Source organism: Neolamprologus brichardi, chromosome 13, assembly GCF_056152115.1.
Source record: "Neolamprologus brichardi isolate AB-2024 chromosome 13, ASM5615211v1, whole genome shotgun sequence".
NCBI classification, from domain to species: Eukaryota; Metazoa; Chordata; class Actinopteri; order Cichliformes; family Cichlidae; genus Neolamprologus; species Neolamprologus brichardi.
Window position 1 is genome coordinate 16287713 of NC_142116.1, and position 20042 is coordinate 16307754.

Sequence of the window (20042 nt, forward strand, 5' to 3'; positions counted from 1 at the left end):
TGCAGCTTGATGTCTTTTAATTACATTGAGTTGCATAGCTTCACAGTAGCACCAGATTCACCAGTTTACATGGTCACATTATAGTTAAATTGTAACAGCAGTGAAAAGTGAGTTTCACTCATGGAGTAAGGCAACAAAGTGGGGTTAAAAGTGGTTGTAGCCAAAACTCTCCCAGAAAAACACCTGGATTACCAGTTACAGCAGAAGGCAAGTAAACGATCCATCTTCATCTGCATTCAACCACTCAAACTAAAACTGAATAACGATAAATATAATATGAACAATAAAAACTAATTTTAAAAAAAATATCTTGCAGTATCGTCAAAGGTAAAAAACAAACAAAAAAATTATATAAAGCTATAAAACCAGATACAGTGCTGCATAAGAATTCAAACCGGATGTAAGATCTAAGACCGACCACAGAAAACCAAGGTACAGTTTAAAGAAGCAGTAGCTTAAGGGATCATAGTGTCAAGAAAGGATTTGTGCTAAAGTGAAACAAACAAATATTGACATAAAGTACACAAGCTCCATTGACCTTTCACTAAGCATCCTTCTTATTTTATCGACACACAAAATAAGCTACTGGGGAAGGATAATCTTCGCAAAACTTTCAGATATGTTCATTTTAAGGCACACTTTGGATTTAAATAACTTTGGTTTTCAGTGACAAAATCTAACTAATTATCCTACAACTTACAAGCAATTTTAACATTTAAATAGAAACTCTGTATATCACATTTTCCATCCAATGCCCTATACTAATGAGATCCTGATGGAAATCATCCAGAAGTCCAGTGAAAAATAAATACATTAATGCTTTTCAAATTAAAATCAGACAGGTTTCACTCAATCACAAAGCTAAGAATGCAAATTTCACCAGTGCAATTACACTGCATAATAAGGAGCATCATCACTGAACAAGAAAGTAAGACGAAACTCTTGAAGAGGTGAAGTGAGAAAAAAAAGAAGAACATATCAGCGCTCTCACTCCAATTATTTCTGCTGAACTGAGAAAAAAAGAGAGAGCTCGATAAAAAAAGGTCGAGATTCTTTAAATCAAAGTCTAAAACTTTGTGACAAAAAATGGAGACAAAAAAAGATGATCTAAACATGGTATGTAAAGAAAACCTTATAATACACCTTCTGTTTACAGAGAACTCGAGATGATCATTTAATTACTTTTACATAAAATTCAGAATGATGGTTCCCAAGTTGAGAGGCGCACATCCTTTCACACACGATTAATCCTGGTGGAGGAAAGAGGAAAAAAGAGAGAAAGAGAGAGACGATTAGGTAATGTTCAGTCCTTTCAGCTGAGCACAGGCATCATTAACAATCTAAGCACCGCCTGTGGTGAACCGCAGACTGATGGCTGAAATGCCAGAAAAGTTCAACACAGTAATGAGGAAAACTGCTCTCTAGCTGTAGCCGATGACAGTTTTAAAAGCAAACTGTGCACAATAATTTCAGTGTGACATTTTAGTTGGTCATGGTTAAAATAAAAGAATTACTTCTTAAGTGTTTCCCTCTACATTGTAATCACTACTATGAGGGGTTTATTAGGGGCAGTTTTTTAAAGATTATCACCTGCACCAAGTTTATTTCCTGTCTGATCACTAGTATCCAAAGCAGCAGTCACTCAGTTGGAGGCAGAAGAAAAAAAGTGCTAAAGACTTTTTTCACTCTGCAGGACCAGTTAGCTAATATTTTACAGCAGCAAAACTTATGTTAAATAAGGTGCAGGTTCTCCTTCTCAGACTTATTTTAAAATATACTTGTGTTTGTGCACAGCTGGTTCCTTCTTTTACCTGTCCATCAGCAGAGCAGCTGGGTAGTTGAGTCTGTGGTCTGCCATTTTCTTTCTCAGCTAACATTTGGCTTCCAAACACTTTCTTCTGTTAGAAAAATGAAAAATAAGAAAAAACTATTACACAACATCAACAGATTTTTGTTTTTGTTCAATTTGTGTTGGAATAATCAAAACACTGATTAATAGGATCACAGGCAAATGTATATGAAAAGCTTTGTGTCTATAAGAGGTTGGCAAGAAATCACGTGACGGGTAATGCAGACACACAAATACTGTCAACAAACCTTTATTATTCCACCCCAAGAGCGTGAACGCCAGTGCCTCCTGCTGAATGGTGCCCGAGACTCTGCTGAGGGTGTCTGTTTCTCGATCTACACAGAAAAATACACCACCTTACGTGTTGGTTCTCCAAGCACCTTGTATGCATGTCTTTCTTATCACAGCAGCATTACATTGAGTACCTGTCTGATGAGTTTTTTCTTTTTGGCAGACTCTGGCATGCTGCTGACTTGCTGGTAAAGCTCTCTGAGGGCTGATTCAGTGTAACTCTGAGTATCAGATGTGACTGTTGTTATGGAGGGAGAAGGGGAGGCCACTGTCACTGCAGTCATAGGGTCCTCTTTGGCCCCAGAACAGAGAGTCAAGTCATCCTAAAAATGTCAAAACAAACCAAATAACATTCAAAATTCTGTTTTCATAGAACAGAATGAAAACAGAACCAATCAAACAGTTTTTGAGAGGTAACTGCAAAGATTGTTGCTCTAAGTGAGAGTTTACAAACAGTTTACAAACAAAGTTTAAAGTTTACAAACAGCTTTAAAATCTGACTACCAAACCAGTATTTCAAAGTTTTATTTCAGACTCATTTGAAAATTATTCTATTAAACGCCTTGAAGACACCAGCCTTTGGAGTTAGACATCCAAGTGTCTAAAATGAACCAAACACTGAAGTGACTGGATTTGGTAATTTGCTAAATGCAATGCAGTACTAACGCTCCCTTTTTTCCCTACTAAGACAAACTCTGTTAGAAATAGAAAACAAAAATACTTACATTTGACTGAAGGGCTTTTGATCCTGTGAAGTACAAGCGGGCATATTCTTTGATATACGCAGGCGCCTTCAATGAAAACAGACGAACATTAAAGTCTCTGGAAACAACTAAATATACTAATGTGGAAGCTATTCAGACATAAAGCACAGTGCGTTAAGGCTAACTATGTTCTACTTTGAAACTGAAATAAATAATTCATACTACATAAAGGGGTCTGATTAAAGTGGCCTGTGGTTTCATTTCAGTAGATGTAAAGTAATTAACAGCATAAAAAATCAAAACTTGGGCAAATCCAAAGGGGAAATAAATCTGCACACAAAACTAGAAAGCAACAAATGCATCAGTAACATGGAAAAACCCAGGAAAACCATTTGTTTGATGGGGAAAAAAACTTAATGTTAGTCAAGTATGTAGGATATAGGTGACCATATTAGTTAAAGACCAAAAAAGTCCCAGCTGTAATAAAAAATACCCATAAATGAAATATTCTCAATAGACTAATTAAAAAACCTGATCTTAATTCCAATCTGAGACACATCGCAGCAGGTGAGATTTAAGATGGCCTGGAAATTTCAGAAATATTAAGTTTGATGATGATTCTCTGTCCAAATACCTTTAAAATCCTACACTTCAGACACAGAGTTAAAAGGGCGCCATCAGCCGCCTACTTCTTTCTTCCTCTAAACCTGCTTGAACTCAAAACTTTATATTGACAGGAATTTGTCAAATACAATGTGTGCAGGTAAAGAGCCTGATGGCAGCTGATTGCAGGACATTTAAATGATTGTAATTTTCCTTTTATATATATATAATTTCTGTGTTCTTGCTCTCTATAACGTTTGTTTGTACTTGTAACCCTGGTGACAATGACCCTTATTATGAAACTTTCATTAAGTAAAGAGAAGACATATTGTTATAATACATGGCATATAGTTGTGAGATACCGTCTAGGTGCCTGTTTATATGACACCTAATAACCTTTAATTGATAAGACCTGCCTCGGTTTTGTTTTAAAAGGAAATAATGTTACATTTTGATTTTTCTATTGGCAAAAAAAAAAAAAAAAGCATTTTGTTTATTTTTTCATAAGTTAAGCAACACTGATGCAATAAGTGATCAATGCCTGGGGAGCTTACCTTGAACAGTTTTTGTGAGTGTCTAATAAGGAATGCTATGCCATTATTGAGTTTTTCTATGTCTCCCTGAAGATCACTTGCCATTACCTGCAAAATTAAAAGAAGAAGAACACAAAGAAACACAAAAAGATAATAATAATAATAATAATAATAATAATAATAATAATAATAATACTATTATTTATCATGGTTCATTTGACTGCAAACAGTGTTTCGGAAGGCAGAACAAAATGAACCTAAGGTCCTTACATTTTTGGGCCAGATGATGTGTGGAGCAAACATCTTAGCTAAATTGATGGCAGACATCTTGTTGGAGTGCTGATTGCGAGCTGTGCTGTGCAGTAAATCCAACAGCAGCTTCAACAAGCTCCGGTTGGCAGATGGGAGAAGCATAAACAGGAGCTGAAACGCCTCGATCTGGCGTTCCTTATCTGGCACGTTTGTCTTATCCCCTTTATCATCAAAGCGAGTCAACTCTAAAAACAAGTGACAAAAAATATTACAAAGCACAGGTAAGCAATATTTTTCCTGACCATGCATTAATCTGAATGACAAAGATATGTGCATGAGCCAACCAGCACCTCCAATCTTCAGATGAGCATGATAGTGTCTGTGTGTCAACAGAGGCTCTGGAAGCTCTCCCAAGTAGGCTTTGAGCAATGTTGCGGCATCATTGGGGTGGAAATCGCCTGTCTCTAGATCTATCTCTGCCCCAGTGTTCAGCATCTCCCTCAGGGCTGCCTGCCTTAAGCTGTGGCCTGGCACACGAAACAGCCCCTCCACATGAAGGTCTGAGGGGTGGGAGAGAAAGATGGAGCGAGACAGCCAGAAAGGGGGAGGGTGGAGGGTGTTTAGGTAGGCAGACACAGAGTGAAGGAGACACAGAGAGCCAAAGACACAGCAGTAAGGTGAGTGATGGAGAGAAGTAAATGGAAGGAGGGAGTCAGCAAGAGCAAAGTGCTTTCAGATAAATTATTGACTCAAACATTTTCATCCAGTGTCCACTTTCAGTGAATGACATCATTGCTTTCTAGAAATAAACCATGACCTCATGGCAATTCAATGCTTAAACTAAGTTACAGAGCAAGTAAAAAGTGTGATGCTTGACATATACGATTTAGTATAATCCAGTTATTTTAATCGTGTTTCAAAAAATAATATTGTTAAGAATTTCTTTGCCTCTGGAGGTGACACATGCAAAGGCGCAATATCACAAAACACTCTGGATGATACGGTTCATTTAATGTCACATTATATGAGCATGTGAATCAATACTCACTTTTATTCAGGTACTCGATGAGCTGATAGATCTGTGCGATTCCTTCTTCAGTTAATGGTGCACCAAAAACGACTCCTTTGTCTGCAAAAAATCAAATGACACATCAAGGCTGATTGTAGGCTTTTTGTGTACAAATGGACCTATTCTAGTCAAAATAGAAAGATGTGAGAGGCAAATTATAACTACAAGATCACTTGATGAAAATCAAAAGCGCTTTAGTCTTCAGTCTTTATTGTTCATCACCTGATGAATAATTAGAGGAGAGATGATTTGCTTAACCAAAATAAACACTGGATTGTTCTTGCTTGTCATTTGTGAGGGTTAGATGTTGCCTTCTTTTTCATGCCCCCCTAAACTCCCCATAAGCAGGAACAAGCAATCTTATCATATTTTCTTATGGTAAATTATGTACTGATTGCTTAACTACTTAATTATTTCAGCCTTAGAAATAAAATTACATGACTGAGAAACTCCACACAACTCTGCTTTCTCCCTCAGGAAATCTATAACAAAAGAATATAAGCATTACATAAATCATATTTATTCAAAATACCGTTTCAAAGGCGGTTAACATGTGTGCATAACGAGGACTCTTATGGCCTAACCTTTCCGTTTCAGGAAGTTAAAGGAGCGTAGAAAGCCGCTGGATGAGGGGACTCTAGGCTCCGAGTCTCCAGTAAGCTGGGCAAACTCGTCCCCTGGCAGATCTATCATTCGAGTGATGTTGCTAAGTACCAGCTCCGTGAAAGCCTGCGGATGTTCATGTCTCAGCCGCTCCACGAAGAAGTCCGGGTTAAAGATGACAGGCTGGTTCGGCTTTTCCTGACTGATAAACACATTGCATTTTGTCTCCCTGTTAAAGGAAACACATACGCCATAGATTAATGCCCATCTTGAAATCATGAAACTTCGAGCTGGCCCGAGAATAAAGCCTTAAAAGTAAGACTGCGTGAATTATCGAATTAACGTTAGCTTATGTTAGTATAAACTGTTGCTAGGTTAACTTAGCTCCACTGGCTATTGCTAACAGGGAAAAAACACAAGTCCCAATGCAAAGTAGTGAAAACAGAGTTTTGTTTTGTTTTATTAGTACTAATCCTCTGATAGACGCATAGCTTACTCAGCAGCACTGTAACTTGTTCATCTTTGACAAATTAATCAAAAAGTCCTTACTTTCTTTCGAGTTTGTGATTGTTTGGGGAAACATTTTCAGCCGCCATCTTCATTTTGAATCCTCCGCTGGTTCATATTTAGTCCCGCCCATTGACTTGTGATTGGCCGAGATATACACACGTCACGTCGGTTGCGTGTAGTTTTTTTTTCTCCAAAAAAAAACAAAACAGCAAGCTATGACACAATAGACTGCAACATCATGATTAGGAAACAGTTATCATTTGCTGTTCCTGAAAATATACATTTTTGAACTGTTGGCTAATAAATCCAGAACCTGTTTGCACCTAGTGTTGAGAGTTTTTGCACTGCAGTCTGTAGGTTGTGTCAAAGGCAGTGAAATCCAGTAAAAGCACATATAAATAAAACTCCTTATTTTCCAGGTGTTTCAGGGCTGTATGAACCACTGATGAGATGGCATCATACTGGTACAGGTCCACAGTGACATCAGTGGAGTTCTTTACGTGGGACATAACTATTTTTTCAAGACACTTCATGACAGTCAGTGCGAGGTCAGTAGTTAATCAGGGCTGTCACTGTGGACTTTTTGAATAATAGTGGCAGTCTTAAGACAGGTCTGTACTGTTGCCTGTGAGAGAGAGAAGTGTTCAGGATGTCAGTCAACACCTCTGACAGTTTATGTTCACAATCTGTCAGTGCCTATCCAGGATTATTGTCAGGGCCTGCAGTGTTATAGAGTGCTATGGAATCAAGATCCTCAGACAGAGATGGGTTGCTGGGGAATTGTTCACATTTAGTGTGTTAGTCTATGATGCACCTAATACCTTTTGCAAGTGTGCCTTGAGCTGTAAATAAGTGACCCATAATCATCTGGGTATATGTGGCTTTCCCCCTTCTGATGTTCATTTGGTAAATGGTAAATGGCCTGTATTTGTATAGCACTTTTTTACTAGTCCTTAAGGACCCCAAAGCGCTTTGCACATCCAGTCATCCACCCATTCACACACACATTCACACACTGGTGATGGCAAGCTACACTGTAGCCCCAGCCACCCTGGGGCGCACTGACAGAGGCGATTTGATGTTATGTTTCTGTGCATCTGTTGTTAGAGTTACCAGATGTTTGTAAGGTTAACGTGGATCAAAGACTATACAGTTACTAAATCTGAAAAATAGTATAAGATTTTGATACATCTAAAATACATACACCAACTCAAAGTATGTAGGTTACAGGTTTGGCATTGAAGGACAAGTACACTGTATTTATTTGGACACCGTTTTGTAAAAGCATAAATAGAAACTTTAAAAAAAAATCCTATTAGAGCATAGTTTTGGACACTTCTTAACTATTTGATCAGTAAATTTATTATTATTGAAACCCTTAGGTGTACAGGCTCCTGCGTATATAGTAGAGCCAATGAGACCTTATAACTTCAGCCGGTCTCTCCAATCATCTGATCAGGGTATCCAGTTATTTTAACACCAGACGTTGAGGTTTTGGCACCTAAACTCTTGAACAGCCTCCTTCATCCTATTAAATTAGCTTAATTAAAAAGACTACTGAAAACTAATTTCTATAGCTTACCCTTTCTCTGATTTTTTGCCCATTATCTGTGGCATTTTGTTCTTCTAATACATGTGTATAGGAGTGTGTATGCAAAAATGAATAAAAGACTGAAAAGTAATTGTGTGTTTTTATGCTAAGTGGTTTAACAAACAAAAAAAACATTTCTCTAAAAATGGTCAGGTATAAGGGCTAAACTGAAAAAGAGTGAAAAAGCAGCCAATTTCCAATGAAAAAGTGTATCATGACTAAACGGAAACTTTGTGCTCTAAAATGTCATATAAATCAACATCATGCTGTGTCCAGGAACACAATACATCCACAGGTTATACTTCAGTGAGTCTACATTTATAGAATGCTGATCGGTGAGGTTTCAGTCAAGTCAGGTCTCCTGGTGTTTGGTTGTCTTGGCAACACAAACTTGACTCGTGTGCTCCAAAGAATAAAACATAAACATATTTGACAAAAACATATATTTATAAAGCATTAAACATACAACAAGGGTCTCAAAGGTCTGAAATATAGTTTGAAAATATCCTGTGTGTTGTGAAATTTACAGACAAATTGACTTATTTAAAAAATGTAGGAATAGTCAAGCCAGTTTTAAACAGTTTTCTGAGAAGAAAACACATAATCATGTGTAATCAGCGCTGCCAGAAAGCAACACATGTATGACTCATTTAGGGAGTTACCTTTTCTTAAAAATAAAAACAAAAAAACAGTTAAAGTCAAGTGCAGCATCAGCTATGCATACAAGCGCATAAATCTTCTCTATGTTGAAAAATGAATATGTCACACGTGTAACAAACTTCAATATTAATCTTATTCAACATATATTTGAAACTTCTTTATAACAGCAAACTCATAAATATCTTTTTTGGTAATCATTTGCAAATGCTGTGTTCTAAATTTATATACAAATGTAAGACTGCACACCACAACGTGAGCTTTACACCAGTTGCTGTAAAATCATTTTCTCCTGTAGCTACACAAAAAAGGACTCTGAAAATGTGAATTCCACATGTACTGTAGGAAGAGTCAATCATTTTACCATATTTACAAAAAGACTCAGAAAACATTGAACAAGAGAAAGAAATGAAAGGAAGCAGTGATACAATAGCATGAAAGAGTATAGCACAGAATTCAGAGCGCTAATCAGTGCAGCTCATACTGAAAAGAGGCTTTCATGTTTATCCCCATCACATCCACTCCTCTTATCTGATTTTTAGCCACTATATTGAAATTTCTTTTCACATTTGTCATGGTCCCCGCACCTCGCCAGCTGACAGCAGTCAGGCGCTATGTTTTGTGTTCTTTATTCTCCTCTCTTGCCTCTGCTCTCTTTCTCTCTCGTCCTCTCCCTCTCTCTTTCTCCTGCCGGGGCGTAGCTCGGTATGGGCTCCCGCCCCTGGCCCACGCACCTGGGGATGATCAGCACACCTGCCGCTGATTACAAATTAGAGTACTACTTAAGATGGCGAGTCTGCTCTACTCGTCGCTGGATCGTTGAGCCATCAGCGTCAGTCACCCTGCAAACCTGTTATTTGAACTTGTGAGTACTTGTGAACCTGGAAGCTGACTGTCTCTCTATATGTGTGTAGATCTCCCCTGGACCCTGAGCAACTGTGACTGAGCGTGTGCAAGACGAGTGGTGGTGAAGAGAGGAGCTGTTGTCTGTGTATGGAAAGCCCCCACCCTGGACTCCTTCCCCTGTCACTCCTGGACCCCGAACCCCGACCCTTTTCCCGAACACCTTTGTATATATATATTGCACCTGTGGGAATCACTGTAAATAAATCCACTTTTGTTTGAAGGAACTAGTGGTCTGCGCCTGAGTCCGCTTCACTAGCCTTGACAACATTTTTCTTCACAGAATTTACCATCAATCCTCTCTCTGGCTGTCATGTTTGATTCTTCTGTAGACCTCTGTCTCAACTGAGACATGAGCCCATAGGTCCAGTAGCAGTGAGGTCTGAGCTTACCCAGGGTTCACCAGCACGCCCTGCGAAATGTGTGAGAGGAAATACAGAACAACAGGGGGTCCAAAGCACCGTTGATATACCACAGTGGGAGGGACAAATACGATTTTAAGATTGTTTAAATGGAAAGGACCGTATCGGACCACACAACCACGTAAACCTGCATAAGTGATGAGGCAATATCAGGAAAGTTGCAAACAAAAAAGCCACCACAGCTGCACCTGAAAAGCAGAACAGAGAGTGTTGATAATTCAACATTCTGAAATGATTTTTAATAGTACACTAATGTAATTCATTTGCATATAAACTGGAGTAAATGCAGGACAGCAAGGCTGTTTATGATTGTCTCATTGATTAGTTAAAGAAGAGCAGTGTCCTGTACTCTTCTGCCATTATTGAAGCCACTGCTTTATAGATTGACCTGGTATGTGTCCTTCAAAGCAGTAATAGGATTTTAAACTTCTTCCTTTTTTTTTTTATCGCTCATCCATTAGTTTTAGAGCTCTCTTTTCATTTACAAGCAGTTTCCCATTCTGGTGACACTTGATTGTTCGCCTTCCTTCTGGATCCTGTGGCAGAAGACCCATGTTTGTCCTTTGATGGCTATTCTTCCTCAGGTAGTGCAGGATAAGCATATAAAGAGTAAAGATGGACACTAGTGGGACCTGTTGTTGGAGAGGCCTGTTAGGTCCCTTTGTTTTACGCTGACACAAAAAAATAACCTGTTAAATGGTACTCGTCTCACCAGAAAGAAGAACCCGGCTCTCAGAAGTAAGGCGCCTTTGTAGATATGCGCAGGATCTGGCTCTGTCATCTCACACATGGTAGAAACTTGGAAGGCATCTTCTTGAGTGGTAGCTGTGTAGTCCAGGATGCAAGCGCGTGCCTGGTCATAGACCAGTGCAAAGGGGACAGCAGAGACCAGAGAAATCATCCATACTGACACAAGGCACGGCACTCGAGACTTCTTTTAAAAAGACAAGAAAAGGGAAGGAAAATTAGTTTATTAACTCTTCCTTACATGATACAAAAATAGAGATGGCAACAGTAAATGTATATGTAAAACGTATGTTTTACATATTATGTAATTATTACATTATAACAAAAAACTTTTCACGTTCTTACAATATAAATATTGTACGAATGTGATAATTATGTATATTGTAATAATGTGATATTATTGTACAAACATGAAAAGTATATTGTTAGAACAATAAACTTTTCACGTTATAACGTGATATAGCTCTATTTTTCTTTTGCCTGGGTGGCAGCTCTACACTTCCGCTGGCACTGATTGTTTGTTTCTAGTGAATTTTTTTTTATTAACTTTGAATTTGGACAGGAAATGCAGATACATAGGAAAAAAAATAATTTCCCTTAATGATTTTAGTTTAATGCTGTCAACAGAGTTTCTTAAGAGTGTTAACAGTGCCTACCTGATATAACGAGGCTGAGAAGGTAGGAACAAATGGCACTGACTCTCATCTGGGCATCCATGAGAAGGGTCAGCATGCTTACACCGTTAAATAAGACCTGCAGAGCATTTGGGGAGAACATTATGTGCTGTACAGTGTGAAACACTGCATAATATTTGCTCTTCATGACTAGTATAGTGGGTTAGTGATGCTGCTTTAGTTTTATTATAATTATCCCATTCAACATTGTGCATTGCAATTTAATAGCCTTGGGCTGCATGATGATGTATCCAGTAAATGTAACACTCATACTCCAAACAAGAAGATGACGCTGTAGAAGATGGTCATGGGGACAGCAATTCTCAGCGGCTCACTTTTGGTGACATTAATGTTGAGTTGTGGTGTCGCACTTGGGCTGACGTTACAGCTGAAGAGAAATGAAATCTCCCCTGAGAAGTTCATAGTGAAGCAGCAGGAACGTACTAGAGAGATTTTATAGAGAAATGATTCATAAATTCCACGACCAAGCTGGGGTAAGTGTACCAAAAAGAAAATGTCTTTCCATAATGTCTGATTTTTTCATTTTTATTTTTTTATTGCCAGAAATTTAAATAAATAAAGATGCATGCATACATAAATGCGCAATCATTCAATCATTTGAACAGTCATTAGAAAGGGTTATTTGTATTCAGGTTATGTCATTTTTTCAATAAGCCTTTTTTTTTAAATTCAAATCCTGGAATATTTATTATTTCCATAATGTCAAATAAACAAATAAAAAGCATTTTTGTACTTGTCTTTCTAAACATGTCCTTACCAATTTTGCTTAAAGAAAGGAAGGAATAAATCTGCAGCTGGGACACACAATTTTTTACATTTAATTATGTTTTAGAATTATTTTCAGTCAAATTGCTGATGATTGAGTTATTGCAGCAAACCATGTAATTATAGTTTTGTATAGTTTCTCCCTCATCACTCCCTGCAAAATGTTAGACATAAAATTGGGAAGTGATGCAAAAATAAATCCCCTGAAGCCACAGATAGATGATGGGGGTGGTGGAGTGGCTAAAACAGCAGGAGAAATCAGATTTTTCTTTTTTCTTCAGCTTAAATAACCAATTTGTGTGTTTGCTAAATAATAAGAAGAGAGGGAGAGATTGTGTGGATATAATTGGAGAAGCCAGCTTAATAGCTTCCTTTCAATTGTAAAATAATATTTTTTCCTTTTAAAAAATTCATATTGAAATCTACTGTCACCTACAAAATCTTTGTAAAACACACTGGAGATAAAAAAAAAAAGAAGCTTAACATTAGGAGATTGTAAGGCATTCAGAAATGGATAAATTGAATCAGTAATGCTGATAAAACACTTTAACTAAGTACTTGCAGAGAAAATATGCTGTAAAGGTCAATATTCTAAAAATATACCAATTAGAAAGATTTAAAGTATACTGTAATTATGTCAAACAAGCTGACATACATGCTCTTTACAACCCATAATATGACCAGTAAGCTAATATATAATTTAAAACCAAACTAATGACTATTTTAGGGCTATAATATGCAACTGAAAGTCTCTATTTAAAGGTAAAGGCTATTTGATGAGTAGTATATAGACTCACCTGCTAAGGAAAAGATGCAGGATGAAGACTGGCAGCAGGCTTCACTGGCAAAAAAAACAAGTCTTTGGTATTCCTTCCCTCAGTGAGTCTTATTCTTTCTCTCTGCCTCTTGCTCACTTACCCTCTTTCTCGCTTCCTTCATCTCCCTCTCTTATGACACACACACACACACACCCAAACTCCCAGATGGTCACAAGACTGACTAGTAGAAATTTAGCAGTGGCTAAAAACAGCTGCTTCATGTAAAAATAGTGTGTGTAGAATATAGCCACAAAACAATCAGTGTACAAAAAGTATGTTTTTAATTCAATATGGAAAATGGTGCTCCAGTGGCGCAATCGGTTAGCGTGTGGTACTTATATGACAGTACATTGTAGAGCAATGCCGAGGTTGTGAGTTCAAGCCTCACCTTGAGCAGTCTTTCCACAATTTTTTCAAGTGCTATCCTATTCTACATGCTGAAAAAAACCCATTAATTAGAATAAAGTGCAACAAAACAAAAAAATAACTAAAGGCAGATAAATGGATCAATAAATATACATCAAGAATAGTTCTTCATACTTTAGAGACACATGTATTCCAATTCCCCTGCTTTGTTGTCTCTTTTCATTCTCTTTGCTCTTCTCCTCAATATATTGTCTCATATCACTTAATTACAACAGTAGGTAATATCTGCTTTTGGATGCAATCTTACACTGTAATAAAAAAAATGGAAAATATTATCTGGTTGTCACCAACATCACTCTTCATGCACTCAGCATGTGGAAATAGCACTATTATTATGTTAATAAGCAAAACATAACGGAATGACAGCTGATGTTAGCATGAAATTAAAGGAATTTCAAAGTAAAAATCTAAAAAATTGTAGAAGGGAGTTTGCAACCAACACAGGATAGAGCAATGGTGGCCAATTAATTCCCCAAGCGGGCATATGAGAAACTGGGTCTGCCTCCTTTCACAACAGCCCTCCTCATCAGAGCCTGTTTCTTATTTGGTCCCTTGGGAAAATCAGTTTCCCACCCCTGTATAGAGAGTTACCCAACATATGCTACAACAACTGCAAAAGAAGCCCAGACGAGTTTTTATATGACCCTCAACCTCCTGTAATCACACCTTACACTAGACATTACACTTTTGTGTTGTATCTTTCATTTTTTGTGTGTGTTTTTTTCCCAACAGCTATCCTAATTTAAAAAAAAAAAAACAATCTCACAACACAATTAGTACATTTTATGGAACCTGAAACCTGAAATTGTTGCAGCTAAATCATATATAAAACAAGTGCAAAGTTATAAATGCACGCTGCTTTCTAGTGTTATCCCAGCATCATGGCGTAGAAATGACCTTCTTTTTCAAGCATGTTGTTTGGCGAATCAAATTCCACTATTTTTCCAGCATCAAGCACCATTACCCTGTTGGGAAAAAGCATAGACTTTAATAGTAATCCAATGAGCAATGTCCATACTGTCTAGCATGAGAGAATGCTTTGGTGTTCCCCAGCCACCTCCTCCAACTTATCTGGGGAACACCAAAGCATGCCCAGGCCAGCTGAGAGACATGATCTCTCCAGCATGTGCTGGATCTACTTTGGGGCCTCTTTCACATTCACACACTGGTGGAGGTAAGCTGCAGTTGTAGCCACAGCTGCCCTGGGGCAGACTGTAGGGTAGGTTAAAGTGTCTTGCCCAAGGACACAACGACCAGGACAGAGAGAGAGCAGGAGGATCGAACTGGCAACCTTCCGGTTACAGGTGAGCTTCCCAATCCCTTGAGCCACGATCGTCCCCCAGTACCCTGGCATAGACCTTCCTGGTGAGGCTGAGGACTGTGACCTTCCTTTAGCTGGAGTACACATACTGGTCACCCTTCCTAAAGTTGGGAAACACCACCCGATTCTCCCAGTCTAGAGGCACTGCCCCAGAGCTCCACATAACCTTGGAGAGGTGTGTAAACCAAGTCAGCGCTACAACATCTGGGGCCTTAAAGAACTCATTCCGTCTATCGATCCTGCCACCAAGGAATTGTTTAACTACCTCAGTGACCTCATCCCTAGTGATGAACAAGTCATCCCCCTCATCTTCAGACTGAATGTAAGGGGGATTACAGAGGTTGACAAAGTATTCTTTCTACTATCCGAATTTATCCTCAGTTGAAGTCAGCAGCATCACACTCACACTATACACCGTATGAGTAGGGCATTACCCTCCTGAATTCTCTGAGGGTTTTTGAATTTTTGCTTCAGCTAGCTATGTTTCGCTTGACCTGCCAGCATCTATCAGTTAGCTCAGAAGTCCCACAAGCTAACCAGGCCCAATAGGATTCCTTCTTAAGCTTGACAACTCCCTTCACCTCTGGTCTCTACCATCTGCTTTGGAGATTACCACCACAACATGCACCAACCCCCCTGAAACCACAGCTCCATGCAAGAGCCTCAAAAATGCAGGTGCAGAACATGGTTCATTCAGGCTCATTGTCTTCAGCCTCCCTCGCAGTGCTGTCAAAGCTCTGCCAGGAGTAGAAAGCTTGCAGACCGGGGCCTCCAACGTCAGGATTGTCCAGCATCATGCTCCTTTACTTGATCCAGGTAGTGATAAGCTGACAGCTCAGCTCTTCTCTTCACCCAGGTGTTCAGAATATAGCTGCAGATCTGATGATATGCTTAAGAAATTGATCACCAACTTGGGACCTAGGGTTTCCTGGTTCCATGTGCACTTATGGACATACTTTGTTCAAATCTGGTGTTCGTTATGGACAACGTGTGATTTGCACAGAAGTCTAATAACAGAACATCACTTGGCGCCCGATCAGCCTACATGAGCATTAAAGCGTCTTAGTAGCATGATGTAGTGACCAGATGGGAAAGGTGCTGGGTACTCTGAACTATCATTTGTTGCACAAGCACAAACAACAGCCAGAACGTTTCCTGTTAGCTCTCATAGAGGATCTCTGAATCACTCTTCATCTGGCCCCTCTTAGGCAAAATATACAAGTTCTGGGTAAGGTAATGTCCAAGTCAAGAAAAAGGAGTCAGTGAACCTTAAGTTTAGATTATTTTGTCAAATACCACTCTGGCATATTATGTATGTTTGATCAGATCATTTATACAGTCATTGGTACTACATAACGGGTTTATTTAGTGCACAATATTTCTCATTTTCTGTTGATGGAAATAGATTCAGTCAAAGGAATTACAATGTGTAAAAAGCCAAATTACTTGTGGTTGATTCCTTGTCATGCACATAAATTATGTGCACGAGAAGGAAGGGTTGGAAAAGAAAGAAATTTGACCCTGACAGAGATAAAATAAGGTAGGGCACATCATCCAAAAATGTTAAGGGAAAAGGTATAACTCACCTAGAGCTGTCCATGATACTCTGCAGGCGGTGGGCGATGGTAAGGACTGTGCAGTCTGAGAACTCTTTGCGGATGGTGTTCTGAATCAGGTTGTCTGTCTCCAGGTCAACAGCTGCTGTGGCTTCATCCAGAATTAGGATACGTGACTTTCTCAGGAGAGCTCGAGCCAGACACAGCAGCTGCCTCTGCCCAACACTGTATTGTATTAAAGAATTGATATCTTAAGAGGTTTTTTTGCAAAAGAAAAAAGTAAAGCACAAATGACACTCATGTGTTCAAATAAAATTAGGGTTTATGTAAGTTTTGCAGAACATTACATAAGGTTTAGAATAACAAACTGTACAAAACTTATACTTATATATAACTTATACCCAGAGGCCGTATTGTTAATTTTATTACCCACCTGAGGTTTTCTCCTCCCTCTGCCACTTCATGCTGTAACCCTTCCTGCAGCCCTGATACATAGCTCTTTAGATGAGAGAGCTCCAGCACTCTCCAAATCTCCTCATCACTGAACTTGTCAAATGGATCCAGATTCATCCTCAGTGACCCCGAGAACAAAACGGGATCCTGTGCACATGGGATTACAAATATCAGTGTACTTTTATAAATATCAAATTCTTTGACAAGATTATTGTTTATATTTATGTTTATACCTGTGGTATAATTGTGAGTCTGTTTCTCAGGTCATGCAGGCCTATTGTAGCGATATCTACATCATCAATGAGGATGCGACCTTCAGCAGCTTCAATAATTCTAAACAGGCAGTTGGTAAGACTTGATTTCCCAGCTCCTGTGCGACCGACAATACCAATCTGAATGCAGTGAGAGAAAACACATAAGATCAAAATAACAGCTGGTGCATATTTGAAAAAAAACAAACAATCTACACATTTTTCTTTCTGGATATAAATTGTATTTAACAGTATAGCAATAAATAATGCAATAATAAGCAAATATACTCAGTCTGTACTTAGTTTGTAAAAGATCTTAGACATTTCAGTAATGTTATGTGTTACAGAAAGAAGCAACATTTTTCAGAGGCAGCAGATATTTTATACGGGCCATTCAATCCTTATACAACCGTTGCAAGAGTTTGGTCCACATAGCCGGCAATTTCAGGCTCGTTCTTGTTTGGTGATGGGCTCTGCCAGGGCTGCTCTTCTGTTCATAATTTTTATGGATAGAATTTCTAGGCGAATCCAAGTCACGGAAGGCTTTCACTTAGGTGGTCGCAGAATCTCATCTCTGCTTTTTGCAGATGATGCAGTTCTGTTGGCTTCATTGGGTAATGGCCTACAGCTCGCACTGGAACGGTTTGCAGCCGAGTGTGAAGCGGTGGGAATGAAAATCAGCACCTCCAAAAATCAGCACCTCCAAATCTGAGGCCATGGTCCTCAGCAGGAAAGCAAAGACCCAGGAAACCATGGAGGTGCTATATCTCTTGGCTGGCCTGGAAACGCCTTGGTGTTCCCCTGGATAAGCTAGAGGAGGTGACTAGGTAGAGGGAGGTCTGGGCTTCTCTGCTTAGGCTGCTGCCCCCGCGAATCGGTCCTGGATAAGCGCAAGAAGATGGATGGATGGATGTATTGATAGCAATGCTGAATATTCCGGCCTAGACAAAAAAGAGTTTGGGAACAACTGCCCATAGACTAGTTACATGTTTACATATCACAGCTGATTATAATATACAGTAATACACATAATGTATAAATTAAAAGAAAAACTGATAGTTCACATAATTTTTTACAATTTAATTATATGTAATTACTGTCAACACAGATTGATCTGTGGCATCTTTCTTAAGTAACTGATTAATAGATTTGTCTATAAGACATTAAAAAAAACCCCAAACAATAGAATGTCAATGTCTTACAGCACAAAGTCCAAATTACAAATTTCAACATAAATAGCTTTTCTAAACTCAAATACAAAATAATGTGCAGGTCTGTATCTGGAAGCTACATTTTAGATACAGTTGGCCAATCTCCGCCAGCAGAAAGCTTGCACACGTTGTTAATAGTTAACCTTTTAAAAAAATTAGTGGTACAATTTTATATATTATGGATTTTTCAGTGAGGGAGAAAAAACTTCCCAATGATTTAATGTCCATCCACAAGCAACATCATTTTTTTCTTTTTCTTTTTTAGCAGTACATGCTTTTGTATCATTGGTGAACATGATATCAGATACAGTAAAACCTATAACTTTTACAGGAACTTTATACATATATGGAGACTCTCCCTCTCACGCTCACACACACAAACATGTACCTTCTCAGTGCTGTCGATGTCACAAGTGATTCCATGCAGCACTAAATCCAATTCAGGTCTGTAACGGACTTTGTAGTTCTCAAATTGCACTCTTCCTGCCTCTGGCCACATCTGTGGAGGTCGAGTGTCAGTTACCCAATCACCCTGTACCAACAGAAAAAGAAGCAGAACGCATGTGTAATATAATACAAAAGCTATCAAATTGAGCAAAGATAGCTCTTTTATATGTTGTGCATTAATATTCAAACCAAGATAAATAAGAAACAAAATTATACAGACACCATACATACAGACATACATGCATACACCACTAAAATAAAGAAGAAAAAAAAACTTTAAAAAGACCTCACACTTGGTAAAAAATGAAATAGCTCAAATGAAATTATGCAACCAAGATTAACAATCAAGGCCAAGTGTACATGTGCAATGTTATATTCTAACTCAGATTAAATTCAGTATGAACAGCTCATGATGGGACGTGCTAATCAGTGCAGCTCTGGTGCCATTATGAATAAACAACCCAACTCAAATATAACAGATGGAGTTCAAACATGTGAACTCAAATATTAGTGAAACATAAAATTAAACTGTTGCATCAAAATCTCGTTTGTTTAACAATTATCTAAATCGTTATCAGTAATATGTTAAGAAACAGTGGAGAAACAGCAGCTGGGAATAAAAGTATTATCACTGTACAGTGAGCAAATATTGCAGTTGATGTCGCACCCAAGCTTATTAGATTCCTGTTGAACTGTCAGAGTTACTGTCATGGTCCCCGCACCTCGCCAGCTGACAGCAGTCAGGCGCTATGTTTTGTTTATTCTCCTCTCTTGCCTCTGCTCTCTTTCTCTCTCGTCCTCTCCCTCTCTCTTTCTCCTGCCGGGGCGGAGCTCAGTATGGGCTCCCGCCCCTGGCCCACGCACCTGGGGATGATCAGCACACCTGCAGCTGATTACGAGAATTAGTCCTACTTAAGATGGAGAGTCTGCTCTACTCATCGTTGGATCGTTGAGCCATCAGCGTCAGTCGTCCTGCACTCTGCAAAGTTTTGTTTGTGAGTATGTCTGAACCTGGAGACTAACTGTTTCTCTGTCTGTGTATAGATTCCCCCCGGACCCGTTTCCCTGTGCACTGTGACTGAGCGTGAGCAAGAGTGGTAGAGGAAAGAAGAGGAGCTGTGTGTGTTTGCGAGAGCTGTATGGGAATCTCCCCTCCCTGGACTCCTGCCCCTTTCACTCCCGGACCCTGGAACCCCGGCCCCTTTTCCCCAGACACCGTTGTGTGTGTGTATATATATTTCACTGTGGAGAACACTGTAAATAAATTCACTTTTGATTTGAAGGAACTTGTGGTCTGCGCCTGAGTCCGCTCCGCTAACCGCGACAGTTACAATAAACTCACAGCCTGTAGAAATCCTAAAATTC

The 20042-nt window shown here is 38.9% G+C and overlaps 2 protein-coding genes, 1 non-coding gene and 1 pseudogene across 4 annotated transcripts in view; 1 reads left to right on the forward strand and 3 right to left on the reverse strand.

Moving 5' to 3' along the window:
- On the reverse strand, nt 1-6541 carry LOC102799309 (rho GTPase-activating protein 19-like). Its single transcript, XM_006810163.2, has 11 exons — nt 6454-6541; nt 5886-6133; nt 5281-5361; nt 4583-4792; nt 4251-4477; nt 4002-4088; nt 2866-2931; nt 2275-2463; nt 2098-2184; nt 1812-1898; nt 1-1250 (listed from the first exon to the last, which is right to left on the reverse strand). Exons 1-11 carry the CDS (start codon nt 6504-6506, stop codon nt 1245-1247), a joined length of 1341 nt encoding a protein of 446 aa, XP_006810226.2. The 5' UTR covers nt 6507-6541; the 3' UTR covers nt 1-1244.
- Nucleotides 6542-9530: 2989 nt separating this feature from the next.
- On the reverse strand, nt 9531-13161 carry LOC148099918 (uncharacterized; annotated as a pseudogene). The gene is made up of 7 exons (XR_015719948.1): nt 12992-13161; nt 11682-11851; nt 11391-11487; nt 11215-11258; nt 10700-10921; nt 10442-10619; nt 9531-10176 (listed from the first exon to the last, which is right to left on the reverse strand). The product of XR_015719948.1 is annotated as an uncharacterized LOC148099918 (transcript).
- Nucleotides 13162-13294: 133 nt separating this feature from the next.
- Nucleotides 13295-20042, reverse strand: part of LOC102787717 (ATP binding cassette subfamily C member 2) — a 28702-nt gene continuing 21954 nt past the window's right edge. Inside the window, 6 exon segments of the mRNA XM_087850236.1 lie at nt 13295-14321; nt 14324-14403; nt 16346-16540; nt 16749-16915; nt 17002-17160; nt 18619-18762. Coding sequence (XP_087706362.1) covers nt 14281-14321; nt 14324-14403; nt 16346-16540; nt 16749-16915; nt 17002-17160; nt 18619-18762 — 786 coding nt within the window. The 3' untranslated portion in view covers nt 13295-14280.
- Nucleotides 13315-13408, forward strand: trnai-uau (transfer RNA isoleucine (anticodon UAU)). The gene is made up of 2 exons: nt 13315-13352; nt 13373-13408. It is a non-coding gene; the product is annotated as a tRNA-Ile (tRNA).

Bases quoted from the DNA above. Each gene is read 5' to 3' on its own strand.
- LOC102799309 (XM_006810163.2), bottom strand. From the start codon at position 6,506: ATGAAGATGGCGGCTGAAAATGTTTCCCCAAACAATCACAAACTCGAA. The intron at 5,362-5,885 runs GTTAGGCCATAA...GATTTTTTGCAG, and splicing joins TAACTTCCTGAAACGGAAAG to ACAAAGGAGTCGTTTTTGGT. The intron at 2,932-4,001 runs GTAAGCTCCCCA...TTTTCATTGAAG, and splicing joins ACTCACAAAAACTGTTCAAG to GCGCCTGCGTATATCAAAGA.